Source organism: Amphiura filiformis, chromosome 13 (assembly GCF_039555335.1).
Source record: "Amphiura filiformis chromosome 13, Afil_fr2py, whole genome shotgun sequence".
NCBI classification, from domain to species: domain Eukaryota; kingdom Metazoa; phylum Echinodermata; class Ophiuroidea; order Amphilepidida; family Amphiuridae; genus Amphiura; species Amphiura filiformis.
In genome coordinates, this window is record NC_092640.1 from 67,058,776 (window position 1) to 67,081,868 (window position 23,093).

Below are 23,093 nucleotides of genomic sequence, written 5' to 3' on the forward strand. Positions count from 1 at the left end.
ATTTTGCAAAAATGTTTGCCCAAAATATTTGCAATAACGTTTTAAAAACGATTTCATGAACTTTATATAACCCAACATTTAAATGTTAATAAAACGTTTAAAAAACATTTTAAGAACATTTCTGTATTTGCTGGGTGCAAATATTTTAACATGTTATTTTTAAGTGTTGACAAAATATTTGGCAAAAATGTTTGCCCAAAATATTTGCAATAACGTTTTAAAACGATTTCATGAACTTTATATAACCCAACATTTAAATGTTAATAAAACGTTTAAAAAACATTTTAAGAACATTTCTGTATTTGCTGGGTGCAAATATTTTAACATGTTATTTTTTAAGTGTTGACAAAATATTTGGCAAAAAATGTTTGCCAAAATAGTTTACAATAACATTTTGAAAATATTTTAAAGTTAAACTTGTTTTTGCAATAGATATGCCCTTTAAAATACCTGTTATGTAAGTGGTTCACCAACATAAAACGTTAACTTTGACTAATGTTTTGACTATTTTTTTTCGGAATTTTTAACTCTCCCAGCCCAACGAAACTTGGACTTTTGTTTATAGAGCATGTAGACCGTCATCGAACTTGTTGTTTGTTCCCTAAGATCAGGCATTTCTTACTTAAATATCGCTGTCATGATGTTCATCAAAGGATAATACAGGTTGTAACAACCTGTTTTATACAATTTAGAAAATAGTATTAGGCAAGCATGTCATTTATTGATTGTATTGAATTTTACTTAGTCGTCATTGCAATTTCTTACGCTTTGTTTCAATAGGTTGTCTACAAGAAGATATAATATTTCAAGATGGCGACCGAAAGCAGTATGATTAAGGGAACAAACCAAAAGATAGATGACGTTCTATGAACGCAACAAGTTTAGTTAGGGAGGTTGTGGTTTACAAATGTCGACTTTACGTTTTCTCTTTCTTATGTCCTTAAAAAATATCAATAATATTTTGATCCACTTCCGGTTTCGTTACAGACGGGGAGGGGGGGGGGGGTCGACTATGAAATTAGTTTAGGACGTCATTGATCTTTAAAGTTATTCCCTAAAAATGAAATAAAAATTACACCAGGAAGTAAAGCAGGAAACCTTACAAATAGACAATAGCAAGAAGTATGAAAAAAAAAGACTGGCGGGTTCGGCATCACTATTTTTGAACACATCTTTCCAGCTGTGATACAACCAACGAATCAGCAAACAGAAGAGCAAATCAGCTGGTAATCATATAGATATATATATATTAATACTTATTTGATTTACATATTATCTCCATTTTAAGATCCGGCATCTTTTTGTTATCTCAGTTATAAAAACCAAGATGAAGCGCTGTCTACTGGATCAGTTCTCACAATCAGCAGGCAAGATGAAGTCCATACTGGTTGCGTTCTCTCTCTTTGTGGCTGGGTGCCTAGCAGTCAGATATGACGGGTAAGTGTGCTTCGGAATTGGGCTATTTGAAATTCATATACCATGCGCGTATAATGGGGGGGGCTTTGGGCCGAGAGCCCCGGGTAAAGGCAGGGGGCGGTAAAAAGGAAGGGACAATTTGTGGTCATCTTTGTGATCGTTTGTCGAATTTGTCTTCGTTTCGTCGCTCGCAAGGTCACGAAAATGGCCATTTTGAGATAATTGCATCTGAAGTTTTTGCAACTTTTAACCGTTTGTCATACATTGCCTCGATTAAAATGACCCCTTTTCTTGAATGGATATGAAAATACAAATATTTAAGTTACATTTATTGTATAAAATACATTGTTGTCATTCACGAATTAATTGTAATTATTCATTAAACTTATACGCCAGTATGTCAAATTTTTTGAAAAATTATTTTCCATTCAAAATTGACATACGACACGTGATACGTCAGTATGTCGAATAATAGTTGAATTCATGTCCATATTGGCCACACAGCCGCGATATACCAAAATAGTGGTGTATGTCACATTTTTGCGACATAGTGGCGTATGTCACTGATACGCCACTATCATCGTCCAAAACAAGGGGAATGCTGTACACAATAATTCCATTGAGTGAGATACGCCAAACCTAATTAGTGATAATACTTTATTAATTAATGACATGCATGTCTTGAAAGTTTGTCAGAATGTAGAGCTTTATACATAGATTATGAAACTGATCTTATCTCATTTTGTCAAAAATGGCTGATAACCCACTATGTCTTGGGAGCGACGTGTTGTTCATCATCATAACGTTCTCCTTCAATTAGACGACAAGATTCAATTTGTTTTTAAAAATTCAAAAATGTCAGAATTGAACATATATTCATGACCATATTTGGAATCGGCATACAAAATGCATAAAAATTATTACAAACAAGCCAAGTATTGGTTTAGTGGTTTTTGATATTTTGAGAAAATATCTCAAAACTGGACTTTTTATGTTGAAGCCTATGACTAGCACGCATAACATTATTCGGAGAACCGTTGATACATAAATTTGCACAATGGCTGAAGCCGCTTAAAATGATTGATGAAAAGCGGAAATAGAGATATACCGTTTAACCATTTATTTTTTCGAAATATTGACAAACTACTGCATGAGAAAATCTAAAAGGTTACACCCGTATATTTGCAGAAATTTTTTTCTTATTATACCCGGGCATAAAGAATTAAGGATAGTCTCTCTTGACATGGTAACGCAGTGTCTAGCTTTCATCGTAGGTGTTAGTAAGTAATTTTTTAAACAGTCGTCTTAGGGTACCGTATATAAATAAAGGCACTTAATTTAATGCCCACGTGACCAGATGGGCGCTGAAATTACAGCCTCTACACAGGATGTCTGGAAAAGTTAATTTTGGCACAGCGGGTGGTCTTCCTGTGTATGTTAATTGGAAACGCGGGATGCATGCTTTTCAGGATTATTGTAAGAGTTTCCGTCGATAACTTTCTCCGTCTATAAAAACTTCCAAAATTTAGTTCTTGAAAACATACTAAAAAGCAGAATCTCCAAATGTGTAATTAAGTTGCCTTATACATTTTCAGCAATTTTGATGATACTTGTCTCTTAGCATTGTAGCACATCTACTGATCACTTTAAGTTGTCTCACGTCGTATGGCGGCGCCCAAGGCTCACGTGGGCATTAAATGTAGTGCCTTTTATTAAATAGCCTATGGTGACTGAATGTGCAAAAATGATGAAGTGGGTGATAGTGTAGTTTGAGACTGTCGGATCTCTGAATGTCCCTTTAAAGAGCTTAATTTTGTAACGATACATTGTTAAGCTGAAAGATAGCGATTGTTTTTAGCAAATGAGGGCTTTTTGTTGCGTTGGAAGGAGCGCGCTACCTCATTGGTCAAATACCAATCGCTCGTCGCTCAGCGATGGAGTATAAATTCAGCTTTACATTTAGAGTAACAATTAGGGTTAAACTAGTAATAGGGATGACCATCATAATTTCATGTTGCCCCTTTTGCTACAAAAGATTGTTTTCTGGAAAGAACTCATCAACAGAAGTATTTTGGTGGTTAAATGGTCAAAATCGGTCAAAAACTTTTCGAATTATGAATTTTCAAAGTTTCCCATTCTGACCGGTCATTGGAACGAAATAAATTGACAAAGTCTAAATATAGCAATGTGAGCAAAATTGGTATAAGCATATATTTACCTTTTATATTTCTTTATTTTAATATATATGCAAACATGAAACAAGCATATTGTGAAAGTATCAAAGGGTTTCTTATGAAATGGCACTTTACTAGTCAATAGCATTAAGTATTTCTTCAAACCGAGGCACTGAAATCATGCTTTTAGAAAACATTTGCCAAAAATCATCCATAATGGCCAAAGTGGCACAAAATCAAAAGTCCAGGTGAACTTTTTTTCCACAACAATATACACTACACATAAGAAAAATACTAATGTACTACAAGGGATTTTCAACATAGGAATCCAAACAATCAAGTACCAACATGCACAGCTTTGTCCTGATATCACTTCTGGGGTTTTAACAAAATGTCTAAACCTCTATTGTGATTGGCAGCAGCATAAGGTATCTCTTTGATAGCTGATAATGCCCAGCCATTCAGCAAGTGGCTAATAACTGACCTTGATAGGCTTGAATGAATACTGTCATGTGCTACAAAACCATCACACTCCAGGGCCTGGTCACTCCATATGCTACAGGGAGCACAGTACTTTAACAATGGAGTGAAAGACTCATTATTGATTAGGCGCGTATTTTAAAAGTACAGCTCCTGTGCGTGTATAGCAGCAAGTCAGTGCAGATGGTATAAATATAAGAACATGTTTAGGGTTGAGATCAGGTGAATAATACAACAAATGAGCACGAAATTCACATTTATGTTCAGAAAGGTGTCTATTTAACATGATTCGAAAGGTGTTTGGAAATTCCAAAGGGAAGCTGGTATTTAATTTTTAACTCGAGATCTACTTGTCCATTTTTTTAACCTTTTTACAGAGGGTATGATAGAGGTAATAACGCCAACTCTGCCAAATTACAGCTCAGTAGGTCAAGGTGTTCACCTGATCTTATTCATCTGAATATTTTGTGCCATTCTGAGCAGTGCTGCACTGGGCCACTGGCAATTAAGCGCACTGTGGTGATGGACCAATTTTGACTCACACTTACAGAAAAACCAAATAAGTTATGATGCTGTAATTTGCAGGATAGTTACAAAACATAATTGGCATTAACATCTCTAATTTTTACAGAAAAATTATGAAAAATAAAAGAATGAGCGCAATTTAGAAATGTCTGTGCAAGCAGTGCACAGTTGAGCTCCCTGCATGTCTATGGGAGTGTTCTAATCAAGTTGATGGTTCATTGGTCATCCCTACTAGTAAGATAAATATCCTAATCATCAAAACCATCGTTATCAATTCATCATCATCTTCATCGTCATCATTACATTCATCATTATAATCAAACTGGCTTCACAAATCAGAGATAAAGTTATTGAAAAAAGTGATCAAGTAATTAATAACTTTGAATATTTGCTTGTTTAGGTATGAGACTATTCGTATCGAACCACAGAACCACGAGCAAAGAACATGGCTACAAATCTTGGAATTATCGCTGAAAGACAAGGTAAGGTTATGTAACTTCAAGGGGTCTATAATCAAAAACAATTAACCCTAGAACTACGAATGGGGGGTTGTACCAACCCCTTAAGATTTTGTATCCGTCATAAAAAAAGTGCACGCGTTTACGCCCAAACGACCTAAGCTAATCGTAGATACATTTTTTGCGCTCATTTTGGTGATAAAATTGTCACCCCAGCACCTTACCTGGGGTACGACCGGCCATCAAAGATGACAATAGGGAGAGGGGGGGGTGGGTGGGTGGGGGCTGGTAAGGCCTCAATGATTTTCATTTCGCTCCTGTGAAATTATTTCAAGAGCTAATGACTTTATACTTGTTAGTTTGGTGTAAATAGTCATTTCCTTTTATTTAACAGAAATATTTTGTAGAATTTTTTAGCCGAAAATCAATTTTGCCTATACTTTTAATTGTACCAGAATGTTCCAAATTATGCAGTCATAGCGACATTATGTGGGAAATGTTTGTACTTATTTTGGTATCACTGGATAGAAGCGACCCATAGCTATACAGTAATACCACATCAGCGGATGTTTAAAGACATTCCCATAAACCAATGGGGGTTTCTGACCTTGGTATGCCTGCCTTTTATACACATGTGGCACAGTTGACCATACCTTGCATTGGAATTGTGTGCAAAATATCTGATGTTTTCATCATTTTATTTAACATTCAAAACATTGAGACTTATGAATAAAATGAATACAATGGGTCAATATGAATATTTTCTATAAGAAAAGCTAATTTATTTTCACAAGTTTGGACTATTAGCTAGTAGGCTGCAATTTTAAAATTACTATTTTGTGTGTGTGGCAATGGGGACTTTGCCTTTAAAATTAGGTTATATTGATCAAAATTTCCCAATCACAGTGCATTGTAGGAATGCTTTTAAGCCTCCTCTTTAACCCCCCTCTTCGTAGTTCCTGTTACAAAATTTGACTCAGTAGTTCTAGGATGGCATGATCATTGTACCGATATTATCACGTGACCAGTCCAGCAAATCAGTTACCCGATAAAGTCTGGTCGTCATGGTGGTTCCAGACACAACGTAGCAAAGTTGCAAAGAGTATGTTCCAATATCAGATTTATTTCCAAAACTCTATATGTCTTTAAGGGGGTACTACACCCCTGTGCTAAATTTGTGACTATTTTTGCATTTTTCTCAAAAAAAATAATAACACACTGTTAACAAAAGTTATGGATATTATTGGGGCAAGGAATCCAATTACTACACTGAAATTTCAGTGACTCAAGACAAACGGTTCAGTATATATGATAGGAAATGAGGTACATCCTAGCGGTACCTTATTTCTTATCATAAATAACGAACCGCTTGTCTTGGGTCACTGAAATTCCTGTGTAGTAATGGGATTCCTTGCCCCTAAAATATACATAACTTGTGTTGCCAGTATGTTATTAGTTTTTGAGAAAAATGGACACAAATTTATCGAGAGGTGTAGTACCCCCTTAACCTTTCTTACACTTGGTGTAGATCAAAATTGACAAAAGGCCTGATCGTTGTTATAATGTATGCTTAAGGGCAGATTGTTGGTCGAAGCAGCCAAAATATCTACAAATCGTATACGTTGAAAACGTGCTTGATATATTGTTGTTAATGAGTTATGTACGTTTTACAAAAGTGCTGTTGTTTCAGCCCTCTTTACAACATAACTCAAGAACAACATGACCTACAAAAGTATATCTGTGATATTTGAATCCTTTTACACACTTGCTATGAATTGATCAATGTAATTTTTTGCCAAAGATCACTAGCATTCGCAAGATGCTGTGAACTACCAAATCGCAAAAGTTTAAAATAGTTGCTAATCTTAATTCTTGTAGATCGATGTGTGGCAGTCCAGTGCATTAGAAGGTCACCCCATGGATGTAATGGTAGCTCCCCGCTTCCAAGCCGAGCTCAAGGAGATATTGGACGTTCAGCAGGTGCCTTATCACGTGATGATAAAGGATGTGCAGTCATTGGTTGATACCCAAACAAAAGACGTCGGTACTTCAAACGATTTTGATTACACGCAGTATCACACCTATGATGAGGTAGGATCCGATTTATAATTTTGTTATTGTTAGTGTTGTTAACGATGATGGTGTTGACAATGATGATGATGGCGCATGATAAGTGATTATTAATATGATGAATATAATATTGTAATGATATGATAAAATATGATAAATCTTACATAATCTAAAAAATTAAAAAAACAAAAACAAAAATAAAAAACAAAGATTTTTGGATATGGACGAATAACGGACTACTCTAAACTGTTCCTACACAAACCGAACCGTGAACAGGTGAAAAACTCGTTCCTCCACAGCTGCTAACGATGCGTCATCTGAAAATTGGGGGGGGGGGGGGTCTCTTCAAAAACATTTTCAAAACCTACTTTTTGCTGTTTTTGCTACCCATCAGTATACCAATTCTCAACAAAAAGCACCCAAAAAGCACACGAATTTGCCCTAATCATGCTAATTGGGCGTTTTAAGGGCACTTTTGTCAAAATGCATCCAATTAGGCGCATTGGTCTTCACTGAAAACCCACCCATCGATATACCAAAATCGCTAAAAAGGTACCCCAAAAACCGTGGCACATCCCCGTATACCTCCAACCATGAGATATTACCCGGGTTCAAATCCCTATATACTGAACTTTGAATAGCATAATTGCCATTTCTTGGGGATTAATTCGTCAGTAGGTGAACACGAATTACATGTGACAATTTCCATCACATTGCTTTCCACAGATCCAGCAGTGGGTGGTGGATTTCTCTGCTCAGTATCCAAGCATTGTTTCTATGTACAAGCTGACAACATCATTCGAAGGACGTGATGTACATGGAATTAAGGTAAGACACAACATCTTTTTGGTCTTATAGCTATCGGTGCCCGAAGAGGTACCGATGGCACTTTTTATCGTACCCTGAATATTTGTACACTGCATTCGTTTTTTATTTAAATGAAAAACAATAACACTGTGCAAATGTTAATTATTATGCTTGATACAATGTATCACATCCCCAGGGAGTGATGATAAAAAAGAGTCATCGGTAAACCGGGCACCTATTATAAACTGGCCTCAAAAAGAAACTTATAATTTTTCACAAGGTCATATCTTAAAATCCTCTCCATAAAAATGAACAAAAATTGCACACAGGCTTACTTCAATACTCTACTCTAAACACTGGTCAATTACCAAACAGTCAAACTGACACAACAGCAAAACGCACTGACATGGAACACCTTCCTGGACCACATTCACAGCCCAACAGACTTCTTTTGCTGGGTTCCTATTATTCGCCTGTACATGAACAAACATTACACACAGGATTACTTCAATACTCTACTCAAAACGCATGTCAGTAACCAAGCAGTTGTCCAACTGACACAACAGTAAAATGCACTGACACGGAAAAGCTTCCGGGACCACATTCACAGGCGAATAATTGGAACCCAGAATAAGAAATCTGTTGGGCTGTGAATGTGGTCCAGAAAGGTGTTCCATGTCAGTGCATTTTGCTGTTGTGTCAGTTGGACAACTGCTTGGTTACTGACATGTGTTTAGAGTAGAGTATTGAAGTAATTCTGTGTGTAATTTTTGTTCATTTTTATAGACAGGATTGTAAGATATGACCTTGTGAAAAATTATAAGTTTCTTTTTGAAGCCAGTTTAGTTCTATAGGACCAAATTGGATGTGGTGCCTAAATACAGAGGAATACAAATTTAAGGACTTCCCATCATGCACTGTAAAATTGTTATCACTAGGGTTTCAACTGCCACTTTACTTATCAAATCCCATTGAATTATGTGCAAAAGATGTTGTTTTAAAATTGTGTCATTCATTATTACTTGGTCAATTTCAGAACAAACGTGATGTGTGTATGAAGGATAATTCACACTTTCTGTAGATTACATAAAATGAGAAATCGACCAGCATATTGACAGTGTTTTGATTGAAAATATAGCTGTGCAAATTCAAATTTAACCATGCACTTCTATGCAGTAGAGCAGTGGTGTCGTGTTACTCACACTGATCTGTTCGCTGCACAATTAACCCAGTGGTGTGCACTGTGTTGGGTAGTACATCACAGGGAGGTAAATAAGGATAATTTACTGGGTGGGCAATTTATTTAATTTTTGCCCTCAAATAATGAAAAATAATTTACTGGGTGGGCAGCGATAATTAATGGCGTTCAGGCGTTTGGATTTTCGGAAATGTAGACCTGTTTTTGCCTACAATTTGGCTCATTGATGTAAAAATTGGACATTATCCTCCCTCTAAATGCATCTTCTGCCAATTTTTAGCATATTCATGTAGCAACTTTCAAGAAAATGTATATCATATTTCACTTTGGGTAAGAAATCTTATACTAATTATCACTCACCATTACTCCTACGTAGGAAAAAAAGCAGTAATTATTATATGGTGCCCAATTTTTTGTGGGCAAAATTATTTACTGGGTGGGCACTTTTGGGCAATGGGCAGGTTCAATTTACTGGGTGGGCAAAATAATTTACTGGGTGGGCAAATGCCCGCCCAGTTAACATGTTATTTACCTCCCTGGTACATCATCCTCCGAGGTAAATACCTGTAGCATTCAGAAGTAGTCCGCACGTTATCTCGTAAAATGTTGCAACACCTTTTTTGTTGTATAGAAGAACCACTAGACGGACCCAACTTGCAAGTATTTTTTTTGCTACACTCATAGCAGTGGCTTGCCTGAATTGGTGTTAGGCTACAACTTATCTAAATAAATGAAGGCAGCTTTCAAGCTATTTAAACTTACCTTGTTACGTAATACAGACTTAAAGGAGTATTTCATGATCCTAATTTCGTTCTGGTATACCAGAACGAAATTCAAATTTCACGATATTTACAAACAATTTCTTGCAGATTAATTCGTTTAGCAAAGGCTAAACGAATTAATCTGCAAGAAATTGTTTGTACATTAAAACATTATGTAGCCAGAGGTTTCCAGTGATATAAAAATCTCAACCCTTTTTTGAGAAAAGTAGGGGGGATGAGGCTGTGGATCACGAAATGCCCTTTTAAGATAATCGGCAAATATGATACATATACGCGTATATTCATATTTTAGCTTACAGGTACCGGTGGCACGCAACCCAAGAAAGCAATCTGGTGGCAGGGAGGTATTCACGCTAGGGAATGGATCTCACCCGCCACAGTAATGTGGATCTGTAAATCGGTAAGCTTTACACTTCTCACTGATCCTTTTGCATTCTCTTGAAACGGGATAATATTTATGTTTACAAAGCTCCTCAATATTTTGGTGTTACTTGTAATTCGTCAACATTTTAAACATTTGAACGTCTTCCGTGCGTGGAAGTTCGTAGAGATATTGCGATTTGCAAACGTAGCATCGAACGTACGTGGAATCTATTCAAAATCCCGCCACAGGAGAGTGGTTTTGAATAGATTCCACTTCGATACTTACGTTTGAAAATCGCAATATCTCTTATATCAAAGATGCAAATGGCAATTTCTGTACGACCGATCTCATACGCATTTTAATCTGCACGTATGAACTGCAAGTATGCATGAAGTCATTTTTTACACCTCAATGTTGCTTTATTATAGGCCTAATGTATATAATGGTCATTTTGTGTGCAGAATCTTCAATACTGGCTAAATAAGCGACTCCGCTCCGTCACAGGAGTAGTTGCTCTCTATTATGATTTACCGTACTGTGCACGTACGAAAAAATAATGCTGTCAAATGTTATCACCGCGATCACGTGCGATCCCCTAGTGTAACGATCATTAACCGCCGCGGTTACATTGTTTACAAAGACTAGCGGAATGCCGTCCGCGCGGGCCTCCGCTAGTTGAGTAAACGGGAGCGATTACTAAAACGGGAAAAATCGCTGAACAGATTTACATCATGATAGAGAATATTTAGGCCTACCCTAAGCCATAACGCCGTATAGGCCTACCTTAAGATCCATGTATCGTCCGTCCTTCAATGAAAAGGTTAATAATCTGTCCATTCTTTATTTCCTTTGTAGCTCGCTCGCTCTTTCTTTTTCTTTCTTCTTTCTTTCTTTCTTTCTTTCTTTCTTTCTTTCTTTCTTTCTTTCTTTCTTTCTTTCTCTCTTTCTTTCTTTCTTTCTTTTTCTTTCTTTCTTTCTTTCTTTCTTTCTTTCTTTCTTTCTTACTTATTATTTTTGCTTCCTTCCTTCCTGGCCGTACCCTTACGATATTTATAGTCTTCGTAGGCCTAATCCAGTTATCCCCGCCGTTATCCCATCCCGTATATCATAAACCATAAACCTAGTACGCAAGTTGGCCGTGCGTGCGGGTCAAGTGGCGCGCGTTGTGTACTCCGACGCGCTAACGACTCGCTTTCTGCTAGATATGTGGACGCGTTGGTCGGCATAACACGTAAACAACCAGCCGCTATATATTTACCCGAAAAACTCACTTTTTACTGATTTTGAGGCCAATTCTTGACCGTTTTCAACCAAATAAAGTGCAATGCATTTCCCGTATATTCCCCAATCTCTCGTATTAATTTGGCGACATTGGGATCGAAACTGATGGAGCCTTTCAATCTTCATACATACAACATTAGCCTATTTATAGTAAGATGTGGGTCATTGGATACATTACGTTATCTTAGACTTCTCATTTTCACCTGAGATTTTCTATCCGTCACGTTAAAGGAACACTCCGGTGATCGCATCATTATGCTTATTATATTAGGCAATTTCGGTGACATTTGAATATCGCGTGGTGAGAGACGGCTGTTTTATTTGTTTTAGGATAAAATATGAGTTTGTTTTAAATAAAACCACGTGATTCGCGCTTGATAGTTATTTTTCTAACATAATGCATAATGTTGTGATTGCCGGAGTGGTTCTTTAACAAGTTGTCATAATAGCCACATGGCATGCAGGAGGGGCAAAAAAAAAAAATGACCAGCGGTCATTAGTTCGGCCCAATTTCACCAGGATATCTGCACGCACAGATCGCAAAAAATTACAGTTTCATACTATTTGAAGTAAAAGGAGATATCATAAAGTTTTGAATTAAATCAAATACTGGAACTTACATTTTTTTTTGCAACTTGCTACGTTGCATCTGAAACCATCAGACTTCATCAGGCAACTGACCCGCTGGACTGGTCATGTGACACTTTGAGACGGCTAGGGATCGTCTTGATGGCCCTGTCCCATGCGTGAGATAAGTTGTGTCTCAGTCCCCCTTTCTTGTTAAGTGACGGCTGCTCTACTCTCTCCCAGATGGCTTCCTTGATGCCTCTCCTATGCCACTGTTCCTCCTTATCGAGAATCACTGCGTCCTCGGTGTCAATATTATGACCAGTGTCTTTAAGGTGAAGGTACACGGCGGAGTTCTGGGCCTCGTTTGTACTGGGCCTCCTATGTTGATTGAGTCTAGCTTTCAAGGCTTGTTTTGTTTCGCCAACATAGGCAGCAGAACAATCAGCGTCACCGCACACTAATCCATACACTAAGTTTGAGCGTTTTTTTATTTGATTGTTTGTCCTTTACTTGAACGAGCTTGCCACGTAGGGTGTTATTTGGCTTAAATGACGAGGAAATCCCAAAAGCTTTGAGGTGTTTCTTTACACGTTCTGACAGTCCAGCTATATATGGGATTGTGACGCGAGCTTTGTTGGGTTGACACCACCATCAGACTGTTTTTGGTCTTTTCTGCTCAGTTCGGATAACCGCAGTTCTTCAGCGATTCTTTGATGTGGTCTTTCTCCTCTGGGATAAGTTCGTTCTCGCTTATGATGGTATCAGCTCTGTATTGTAAAGTTCTTATTACTCCCAACTTGTGTATCAATGGGTGATGTGATCCAAATTGTAAGTAATGATCAGTGTGCGTGGGTTTTCTGTAAACATTTGAAGTTAGCGAACCATCGTTCTTCACACTGATCAGGCAGTTTAAGAAAGCTAGCGTGTCGTCTTTACAACTTTCCTGAGTAAATTTGATGTTATCGTCTAGCTTATTGATGTGTTGAAAGAAACCTTCTAATTCGGTGCGCTCAATGATCACGAAGGTAGTTCAATGATCCCTAGCCGTCTCAAAGTGTCACATGACCAGCCCAGCGGGTCAGTTGCCTGATGAAGTCTGATGATTTCAGACGCAACGTAGCAAGTTGCAAAAAAAAAAAAAAAAAAAATGTAAGTTCCAGTATTTGATTTAATTCAAAACTTTGTGATTTTAACGACTGGATGACTGAGAATATTCACTATTTTAAAAAGAGATATATTATATTGGGTTCATTTCACGCAAATAGCACTACCAATCGTACACTATTTATACTAAAATCAAGGTGTTTATCGAATGTGTGCTATGTTCTTTTCTTCAGATGGCCGAAGACTATGGAGTGGATCCTACTGTCACTGCCGTAATGGATGCCTTTGATTTCTACATCATACCTTCGTTGAATGCTGATGGATACGAATACACATGGAGTAATGTGAGTACACCAAACACACAGGGGCTATTTTAACGTGCCTCCTGGCACGTTTGTGCAGTGAGATTAAAATTCCGCGCAGTGAGAATAAAAATCCGTGCTTAAAATATTTCTATGCATTTTGACAAACTCAATAGGGATGCTTTAAGTAGGCCTATAGCATAAAATATAAATATAAACATTTCTCTTGAACTTCTTCAAAAATCAGAGATTTTAATTCTATCCTTTAGTTAAGTTGAATAAATCATGAATATGAGTGCAGGGGAAACTCTTCGGTCCGATGCCTTGAAAAGGCCTAAATGTAAAAACTTGTGAGCTTGGGGCTCTGCCCCCTTTACTCCGCCAGGGGCGTTACCCTCGACTCCACCAGGGGATCTAATATTATAAGGCGGATCCCCGGACCGCGGACCCCACCCGTTTGAGCTTGCAACATTTGATAACTTGCCAATAAAATATATTTCTATAATCCTTACAAGTGAGTAAAGCGTTGAGTTGGACAGCAGTAATCCCCCTAAAATTTTTTATAAGGCCTTCGGCCAATTTGCTTTTTTTAAATTCAATGTTATGTGACTTTTTAGTGAAAGTGGAAGATTGTTTGTACTCATTTCATGGGTGATTTTTTCCGTGTTCAAAAAGTAACAAAATTAAAGTAAACAAGGGTATTTTGCAGGTTTATTTGCAGATTAGGCTGAGTGTTGCTTTTTATAATTCAAGAGTGTCAAGTGTCCAATCAGGTTAAATACGGTCAAATATTAGTCACTTAAATGGGTGATTTTTAAAAATCTCCAAAACTCGAGAGGGGAAACTTCCTTCTAACCAGGGGTGTAGCCAGGATTTACTTTTAGGGTGGCTGATTTTGAAAAAGGGATCCTTTTTTTGGACCTTTTTTACCAAGAAAGCAAAAAGAACCTAATTTTTTCGCTCGCTACGCTCGCGATTGGGTAAATGTGGACTTTTGGACCGAAAAAGCCTAAAAGGAGCATGTTTTTTCTACGCTTGCAAAGTGAACTTTTTGGGTCTTTGATGATTAAGGGGGCATCCCTACCTACGCCCCTGCCTCCAACACCCCCTCCCGCAAGCTCGCTGTCGCTGGTTGATCACCGAGTGACCCTTTCCTCCTAAAATAGCCCCTGCAAACACATCAAAATACGATATAGTCCCTACTGCATTGAGTTACCGTAACTTTGAGCAGGGTGGTCTTAACCCTGGAAATATGGAAAATTTTGGGCGTCATAAATGCTAAATTGTTGGTCTAAAGTATATACAAGTATACATATTTAGAATGGCAAAGACTTGATAAATTCATCTGTGAGGTCAAATTTGTGCCAAAATTCTCATTTTTGGAGACCCCCCCATCGGGGTTTTTGCCCAATTTTGTCGGTTTACGTAACAAAAAAATTCTTGGGCCAAAGTATTTTTTATTAATTTTAGATAAAGATATCAAGGAACCGTGTTTTTTAAATTTTGACCAACTTCAAAAAAAAAAAAAATTTGGCTTTTTATGATATTTTTGAAAATTGAGCATTTTGTGACCAAAAAAACGGTTCCTAAATATTTTATCTCTGGCCCAAGATTTTTTTTTTGTTACTTTAAGCGATATGTTTTTATAGGGGAGGGGTTTTAGAAAATCACACGTTAATATGACATTATCACTTTGTGAATATCTTTTCATATTTTTTTTTTCAGGATCGTCTTTGGCGTAAGACAAGATCAAAAACCAGCGGATTCTGCGTTGGTACCGATCCTAACAGAAACTACGCCTATGAATGGGGAGGTATGTATTTATTGGGCTATTCCAGTTGAAATCCACACTACCCCTGTGGAAGATTTTGGAAATACCTTCCACAGGGGAGTAAGTTTTCAAATATAATTGGTCAGAGTTAATCAATTTGAAACTCATACTCACCTGTATTATGGCTTTACCTATATATCCTCCACAACTGGCGTGAGTATTTCAAATGGAAGTTACGCAATGGTCTATTATATTCGAAACGTATACTCCCTCTGTGGAAGACTTTAGCTAAATCTTCCACAGGGGTAGTGTGGATCTTAAATGGAATAGCCCATTCCACCGCTCTCTTAAATTTTCCGATTAAATATTCAATAAAAATGAGTTTTCAATCATTTGCCGATTGAAGTTTGGGACAACCCATTTGCGATTAAATATTCTGTAGATTGTTTTGAATTTTCAATCGTTTTAATCAACAAAATGAGTGATTCTTAATCTTTTAATGATTGAAGTTAGGGACAAATCTTTTCCGATTGAATATTTAGTCGAAAAGATTGATTTACATTATTTTTCAATATTTTGCCGACTGAAAGTAGGGATACATTCTTTCCAATTGAAAGAAAAGAAAAGACTGGACAAATTCATATTAAAAACATCTAATTCCAGCCATTATAACACATGCCATTTGACAGTACACAGCATGCTTCGACTTTATTTATAAATACGTTTTTATAAATACGCACGTGACCTATGGGCACGACATACCAAGACCAGCAAGCGTGACTAAATCCTCATGCATTGAGCACTATATACAGAAAAGGATAGGAACTCTGTAGATAAATATTATCAAATTTAAGTATTAATATTGGATAGCAAAATTATTACACATGCACTGAAAACTTATATTGGTTAGCTTGACTAACGTAAAGTTAGTCCAGATGGTGCCCATCTTGACTAACGTAAGGCTAGTCAAGCCTGCTTGACTAACGTGCTTGACTAACTTTGACGTTAGTCGAGCAGGCTTGACTAACTTGCCTGACTAGCTTGGACGTTGGTCAAGCCTGCTTGACTAGCTTAGGTTAGTCGCTCGACTAGTTTATGACTAACTTTACGTTAGTCCAGATGGTGTCCATTTTGACTAACCTAACGTTAGTCAAGCAGTCCTAAGCTAGTCAGGCAGCTGCTTGACTAGCTTGCTTGACTAGCGTGCTGCAAACCACGTTACTGGTAAAAAAATGAAAAAAAAGAGACAAATGTGGAATTTATAGTGTCTGGTGCAATTTATTCTCATAAATTTACGTTTTGATACTGATATATTACTTGAAGAAAATCCTCTTAATTGGTTATCATGATTACAACAAATTTATGACCACTTACCTTCTTTGGGAATTGAACTCGGACCTGAGATTACAAACCCTCTACACTCACCACTAGACCACGGAGGCACTTGCTACTCGTGAAACCTATTATCAGTACTTATCCATGTTTAGTATGCTTACCTTAGATTTTAAACTCTGTAATCGCTTGTGAATATCCAAAATATCCCTAAATTACATTAAAAACCATCAGAAAGCTCTTACAAATATAAACAGTATAATGTTGTTAAACAATAATGCTAGTGCCAGGTTGTCAATCCTAAACTTTCCATTCCGACAATATTTTTTTAACTATAACAAGACAACTACGTATAATGGGGCAGTCATTTCAAAGCAATTTCCTATGTGTTGAACATGCATGTTCAAAGCGGTTGTGCACTTTAGTATTGCGAAATGAAAGTTACGAAAGTCATTGGCTTGTTAGTCAAGCCGGCTTGACTAACCTAAAGCTAGTCAAGCCGGATTGTATCTTCAAGTTAGTCAAGCCATCGATATTGTAAGCTAGTCAAGCACCGCATTACACGTTAGTCAAGCAGGCTTGACTAGCTTATCAAAATTGCAAGTTAGTCCAGCGGGCTTGACTAGCTTGAGATACAGGCTTGACTAACGTTAGGTTGGTCAGGCGGGCTGGACTAACTTGCTTGACTAGCTTTAAGTTAGTCAAGCAACTGCCTGACTAGTTTAAGTTTTCAGTGTGGGGGATTCCGAATTGTAATAATTATGTTATCAAAAACAACATTTTGAAAGTATTTGACGACGAAAAAAAAAATTCAACAACGGAAATGTTTACAATGTAATCACAAAGTTGAACAAAACAGACAATTTTGCTGCACAGTAGTCTCATGTTGTTCCGCCTTTACATTCAAATGTATAAGAAGACCACCCGCTATATGTAAAAGGTCACTTCCAGACTTACTGTCTACAAGCTGTTATGGCAGTGCGGAGGTGGTCACGTGCTTATTTATAAAAACGTATTTATAAATATAGTCGAAGCACTGGTACATTAAGAATAATACTTTATTGGATGGGGAAATCAGTCTACAAAAATCTGAGTGAGAGTCAATCCATTTCAATCCGTTTCATATACTAACTTTAATTATTTAATTCATATCTCATTTTAGGCGAGGGTGCCAGTACTTCCCCTGCTCCGAGACCTACCGCGGCCCAACCGCTAACTCTGAGAATATAATCAAAGGTTCCACCGAGTTCCTGATGAACCTGAAGCAATCTGGCCATGACTTCGTCAGCTTCATCGATTTCCACTCATACTCGCAGCTGTTCTTGTACCCATGGTCATACTCAGCGCGAGCATCACTACCTGCAGACTCTACTGATCATGTAAGTTGCAGATTAGACGCCATGTATAGTTTGGTTCTCTAATGCTATCGGTACCCCGACAATTGTATGCTATGCTATTGAGGCGAAATTGCATTTTTTGGTATCATCTTTAGTTTTTACATTTCTGTAGCGTTTTCCAGGGAGACCAGTACATTTGCATTGATTGCATTTTCTAAATACATAACGAATAACTTAATAAATATCGTGCCGTGGCGATATAATATACTGCGCACTCCGAACACATAAAACAAAAGCAATATCTTTACGATAATTAACCTAAAGTACCATAATTTTAAGTAATCATTGAATGGATAATTTTGTTCTGCGTATTTTGATGCCTCATTTGGCATGATGCAACTTTATTTCCCCTAATGAAAAAAAGAGAGCATTTCAAAAGTAACAAATGTGGGCTATTGTCTCATCCAGGGTAATTCTTACCGGCTAGTTTAACGGGCTCATTTTGATAGATCAACACTTACTCGTCGTGCTAATAATTACTGAATTTCGAGAGAAAAGTATAAGTAAATTGTGTCACTTTTGAAATTCAAATTGGTATAACATGTGAAAATAAATCCGCATAATGTCGAATGAGGTATCGATTTGCAAAGACAAATTACCCATCTATTGATTACTTCATTTGGCAAATTAGGTTTAGTGTCTTTAAGATATTGCCTTGTTTTAAGGGATGGGGTATGAACGTTTGGAGCACAGCAGACATATCGAATTGCATTCTGAATACGAAGAATGTCCTTCTGATATCAAATAAATTTTTATTTTTTGAAATTCGCAATGTAATACACATTTTATGGCAAATGATTAAAAATTGATATTTTTGATATTTAACAGTACTCGAAGTAAACTTTATAAATCTGATGATTTATACTTAAAGTGTATGTAGGTGGGCTGAAAAGCCGACGATCAATTGAAAATTTTGACCTTTCGTATTGAAGATATGGATTTTTCCCCCAAAACACCAAAAACAAAATAGGTCTTTTTGGGAAAAAATCCATATCTTCAATATGAAAGGTCAAAATTTTCGATTGATCGTCGGCTTTTCCTCCCAGCTACATACACTGTAAGAATGTATCATTAGATTTATAAATTTACTTCGAGGACTATTATATATCAAAAATGTGAAAAATATCAAATTTTAATAATTTGTCATAACATTTGTATTATATCGTGAATTTCCATAAATGAAAATTATTTGATATCAGAAAGACAATCTTCGTATTCAGAATACAATTCGATATGTCTGATGTGCTCTCATGTCCCACAACAAATACTGTCGAAACGCTCATTCCAGATCCCTTAAGTGATAGAATACTTTTTGTGCGTAGTACACATTGTATCTAGCATAACAATGAACGTTTGCATAGTGCTATCGGTTTAAAAGTGATGTCACGAGTACAATACACAGAGCTATCGGTACAGATCAGAGCACCGAAAGCTTTATAGGACCAATCTAAACGTGGTGCCTTAGCCAAGTTTGTAAACTTTTATTACGCTTAGCTGTTCTTTCTATTGTAAGCACATTATAAAGAAAGTACCGATATGTGTTCTCTGAGTGGTCATATTATACGTTTGAGCACATTGAATTAATCGTATTACAATTTTTCAGCCACAAGATACTCGTAATATCACATTTGTGTAAAACAAATTCAAAGATCTAGCCACTGGCTGTTTTGGAAATGTTGCGTCATCTTCTGTGTAACCAACCCAGTCTCAAACTAAACTGTCTTATATGATATCACACCACCAAATAAATCCCCATAGAGATATGTACTAAATTCGCCTCAAGAAAACGTCATTTTTTCTTCGCAAGAGCGACTCAATTCTTAGCGACAGCTATGATGGTTGAAATTAGCCCTAGCCTGATCCCTCTGACTGGGAAAAATATAGGTTGACCGTCATTATTTTTTACGACTGGTCCTCGAAGTCTATGATGTCTGGGAATTACTTAATTTACCTGCAAAATCATGCCAGTGTTTCTGTTCAGAAAAGACTGCTTAAAATCATTAAAAAATACTCGATCTCTCCCATCTGTGATGCACTTGCAGGTTTTGATATGACTAATCATTACCAATCCAAATTTAGCAAAAGTTATGCAAATTTCTGCTCATTTTAATGCTTACTTTAGGCCATCCATGGTTTTTTCTGAGAAATGCATTCAGGGCGCACGACCGTATAATACTATTTGGTGGTGTGAAATCATATAGTCAGTTTATATATATATTATAGCTCTTAACTGACTATATCGATATAGAGCAGTTTAGGATGACTATTAATATTGATGACCAGGAAAAAAACATGAAGACAAATTATACCAGTTCCACTTAATGACCCACTGTGACTTCACTTCTTATTGTTTTCGTTCCCGTTTTTCTGTTTTTAGGGTGTTGCTGCTACCAAGTTCTCTGATGGCCTTAAAGCTGTTTATGGAACAGAGTACACGGTTGGACCCTCTGCAAGGACTCTGTGTAAGTGCAAGCTAGCTGAATTGCTCATTTATTGTGGATTAATGTTGCCATTTGTTTTGGGAACGTGAAATTACGCCCAAAAATGTGTAGAATTGGCACAAATAGTACTAATTGTTATACACAGAGTTAGTACTTTATAGTACAATGTGCATTTTGTGTTAAAGTCACAACATGAGGCAAACACACACTACACACTATCTCTTTAGATATGTTACACATTGTTGCGCCCAAAGGTGACTAATACACCCTCTGTAGTTATATAGCAGTAAAAATGAAAGATACTTGAGTTTCTTTTAAAATTAGTCCGTGCTCAAAAGGATAAATATTTGCTTTTGATGTTCTGTATATCGACGATGATCAGGAAAAAATCTTTTGAAATCAAATCCTCCTAGTTCCATATTGGATTTAGTATAATTCATGTCTGTAACTACAAAGAACAGGGGGGACAATTCTGGTTTACCCTGCGTACAAGTATTACCCTAATGATCCTAACCCACCCTAATTATAACCCTAGCCCTAATCCTAACCCACCCTAATTATAACCCTAACCTTAATTATAACCCTAAACTAACTCTAACCCTAAAACACAGGGTGCGCAGTGTAAACCAAAATTATACCGAAAAGAGCGGTATTGTATTCAATGTATGATTGCAGATATACACAGGTAATGGGTGCGCCCTGCTTGCAGTGCAAGGGGATATATTCAACAATTGTAATCATCTATTGCTATGGTAGTTAATCCTGTTATATCATGACATGCACATCTACGGAAAATACAGATATGTGCCATTACGCTCAAGACAATTGATCACATCCCCAGTGTATGATAGAAAGAATCGGTAACTATCGGGTATCCGATAACTATCGGGTATCCGATAGCGTTATAGGACCGATCCAAACATAATGCCTTACCACTTACTGTTTATGATTTCAGATGCTGCATCTGGATGTAGTGTTGACTGGGGTTACGCTACTCTTGGCGCTAAATACTCCTACGTGGTGGAGCTAAGAGACACTGGAAGGTACGGCTTCCTGCTACCAGCCAATCAGATCGAGCCAAGTGGTATTGAGACATACGCTGCTGTTAAAGCTTACCTTGGACATATGTTGGAAGAATACTATCCTTAAAGTTTAACACAGAAACTCTAGAATTCATGTTCCTATAATAAAGTATAATATCGAAGTATAATTTACAATAAAGGCATGATGCAATGCTGAATCGTTATGGAATACCTTGGCGTGTTTGTTTTACAAAATCTGAGCAATTTTGAAGTTAACCCTGTTGTATGAAACTTGACCCCTGTTGACAAGCCGGTAGCCAGGAGGGTGCGGGGGTGCGACTACTACTAATTGCAACAGAATCCATTTAATTACCATTCATTTCAAGTTCTTCGATCAAAAAATTATCGATCGAGAAACCTGCATTCTCGCCGATAAACTACGTTTTTAATCGCAAAAACTTGGTCTATTGATAGAAACTTGGTATATCGGCGAGAGTCCCAAATTTTTCGATCAAGAATTCATGTTTCTTGTTTTTTTCGATCAAACAACTTGGTGTATCGGTGGTATATCAGGTTTTTATCGATAATCTAGGTTTATTGATCGAAAAACCAGGTTTTCAAAATATGATATTGTACTTTTATGCATTGTTGAAAGGTCCAAAAGGCAGATTATGTGCTCATTGTTTTTAAATACAAACATATAGTTCTCTTCTTTCAAAATTTATTGATCGGTCCAAGATTATCTTGACCTGTCTAAGATTTATTATCTTGACCTAACCAAGATTATCTTTACCTGACCAAGATTATCTTGACCGGACCACGATTATCATGTAGGTAGTCCAGTTAAAGTATGAAATCACCCACCAGTAATTGCAACAGAAGCCATTTCATATGCGTCCATCTACCAAAGGTTCACACAAAAACATATCTAAAATCCCCGACTCCAAGTATTGGAACAGTGCCTAATATGCACAAATCCAAAATGACCGCTTATGCAGGTGGTAACATTACAGAGCTGGTCAAATCTTGTTAAAAACCATACCAATGTATTCCACTCTTCATATTAAGGATTAGAAAAAATATAGTTTGACCTATTTCCGATATACCAAGTTTCTATCGATAAACCAAGTTTTTGCGATTAAAAACGTACCGGATTTGGATTATCGATTATAACCTGGTATACCGCTGATAACCCAAGTTGTTTGATCGAAGAACTTTTTCTGCGAGGCTTTTTAATAAAAAAAACCAAAACCTGGTTTATTGATAGAAATTTAGTATATATATCGACGAGAATCCAGGTTCTCCGATCAAGAATCCAGGTTTTTAATCGAAAAACCTGGTTTATCGATCAAAAAACATTTTTTTGTTCGAAAATCCAAGTTAAACCTAGATTATCAGCGAGAAACCGTGTTTATTGATCAAAAAATCAGTACAGGTGCGCGTCAAATATGAACATCAATTCAGCAGCCAAGAGATCAACTGATAAAAAAAAGTAAGTCAAACTGAACGTTGACCGACTGAGGGCAGCAGTGTAAATCCGTAACTCATAAATTATTTGAAATCCACCCACTGATTCAGTTGTTGAGTATTCTTTGATTT

General features: G+C 36.9%; 1 protein-coding gene across 1 annotated transcript; it reads left to right on the forward strand.

Annotated features, from left to right (window-relative positions):
* Positions 1 to 1,307: 1,307 nt before the first annotated feature.
* On the forward strand, positions 1,308 to 21,860 carry LOC140167863 (carboxypeptidase B-like). Its single transcript, XM_072191153.1, has 10 exons — positions 1,308 to 1,437; positions 4,996 to 5,077; positions 6,932 to 7,144; positions 7,850 to 7,951; positions 10,203 to 10,310; positions 13,463 to 13,573; positions 15,257 to 15,348; positions 17,797 to 18,013; positions 20,409 to 20,493; positions 21,428 to 21,860. Exons 1-10 carry the CDS (start codon positions 1,328 to 1,330, stop codon positions 21,619 to 21,621), a joined length of 1,314 nt encoding a protein of 437 aa, XP_072047254.1. The 5' UTR covers positions 1,308 to 1,327; the 3' UTR covers positions 21,622 to 21,860.
* The last annotated feature ends 1,233 nt before the right edge of the window (positions 21,861 to 23,093 follow it).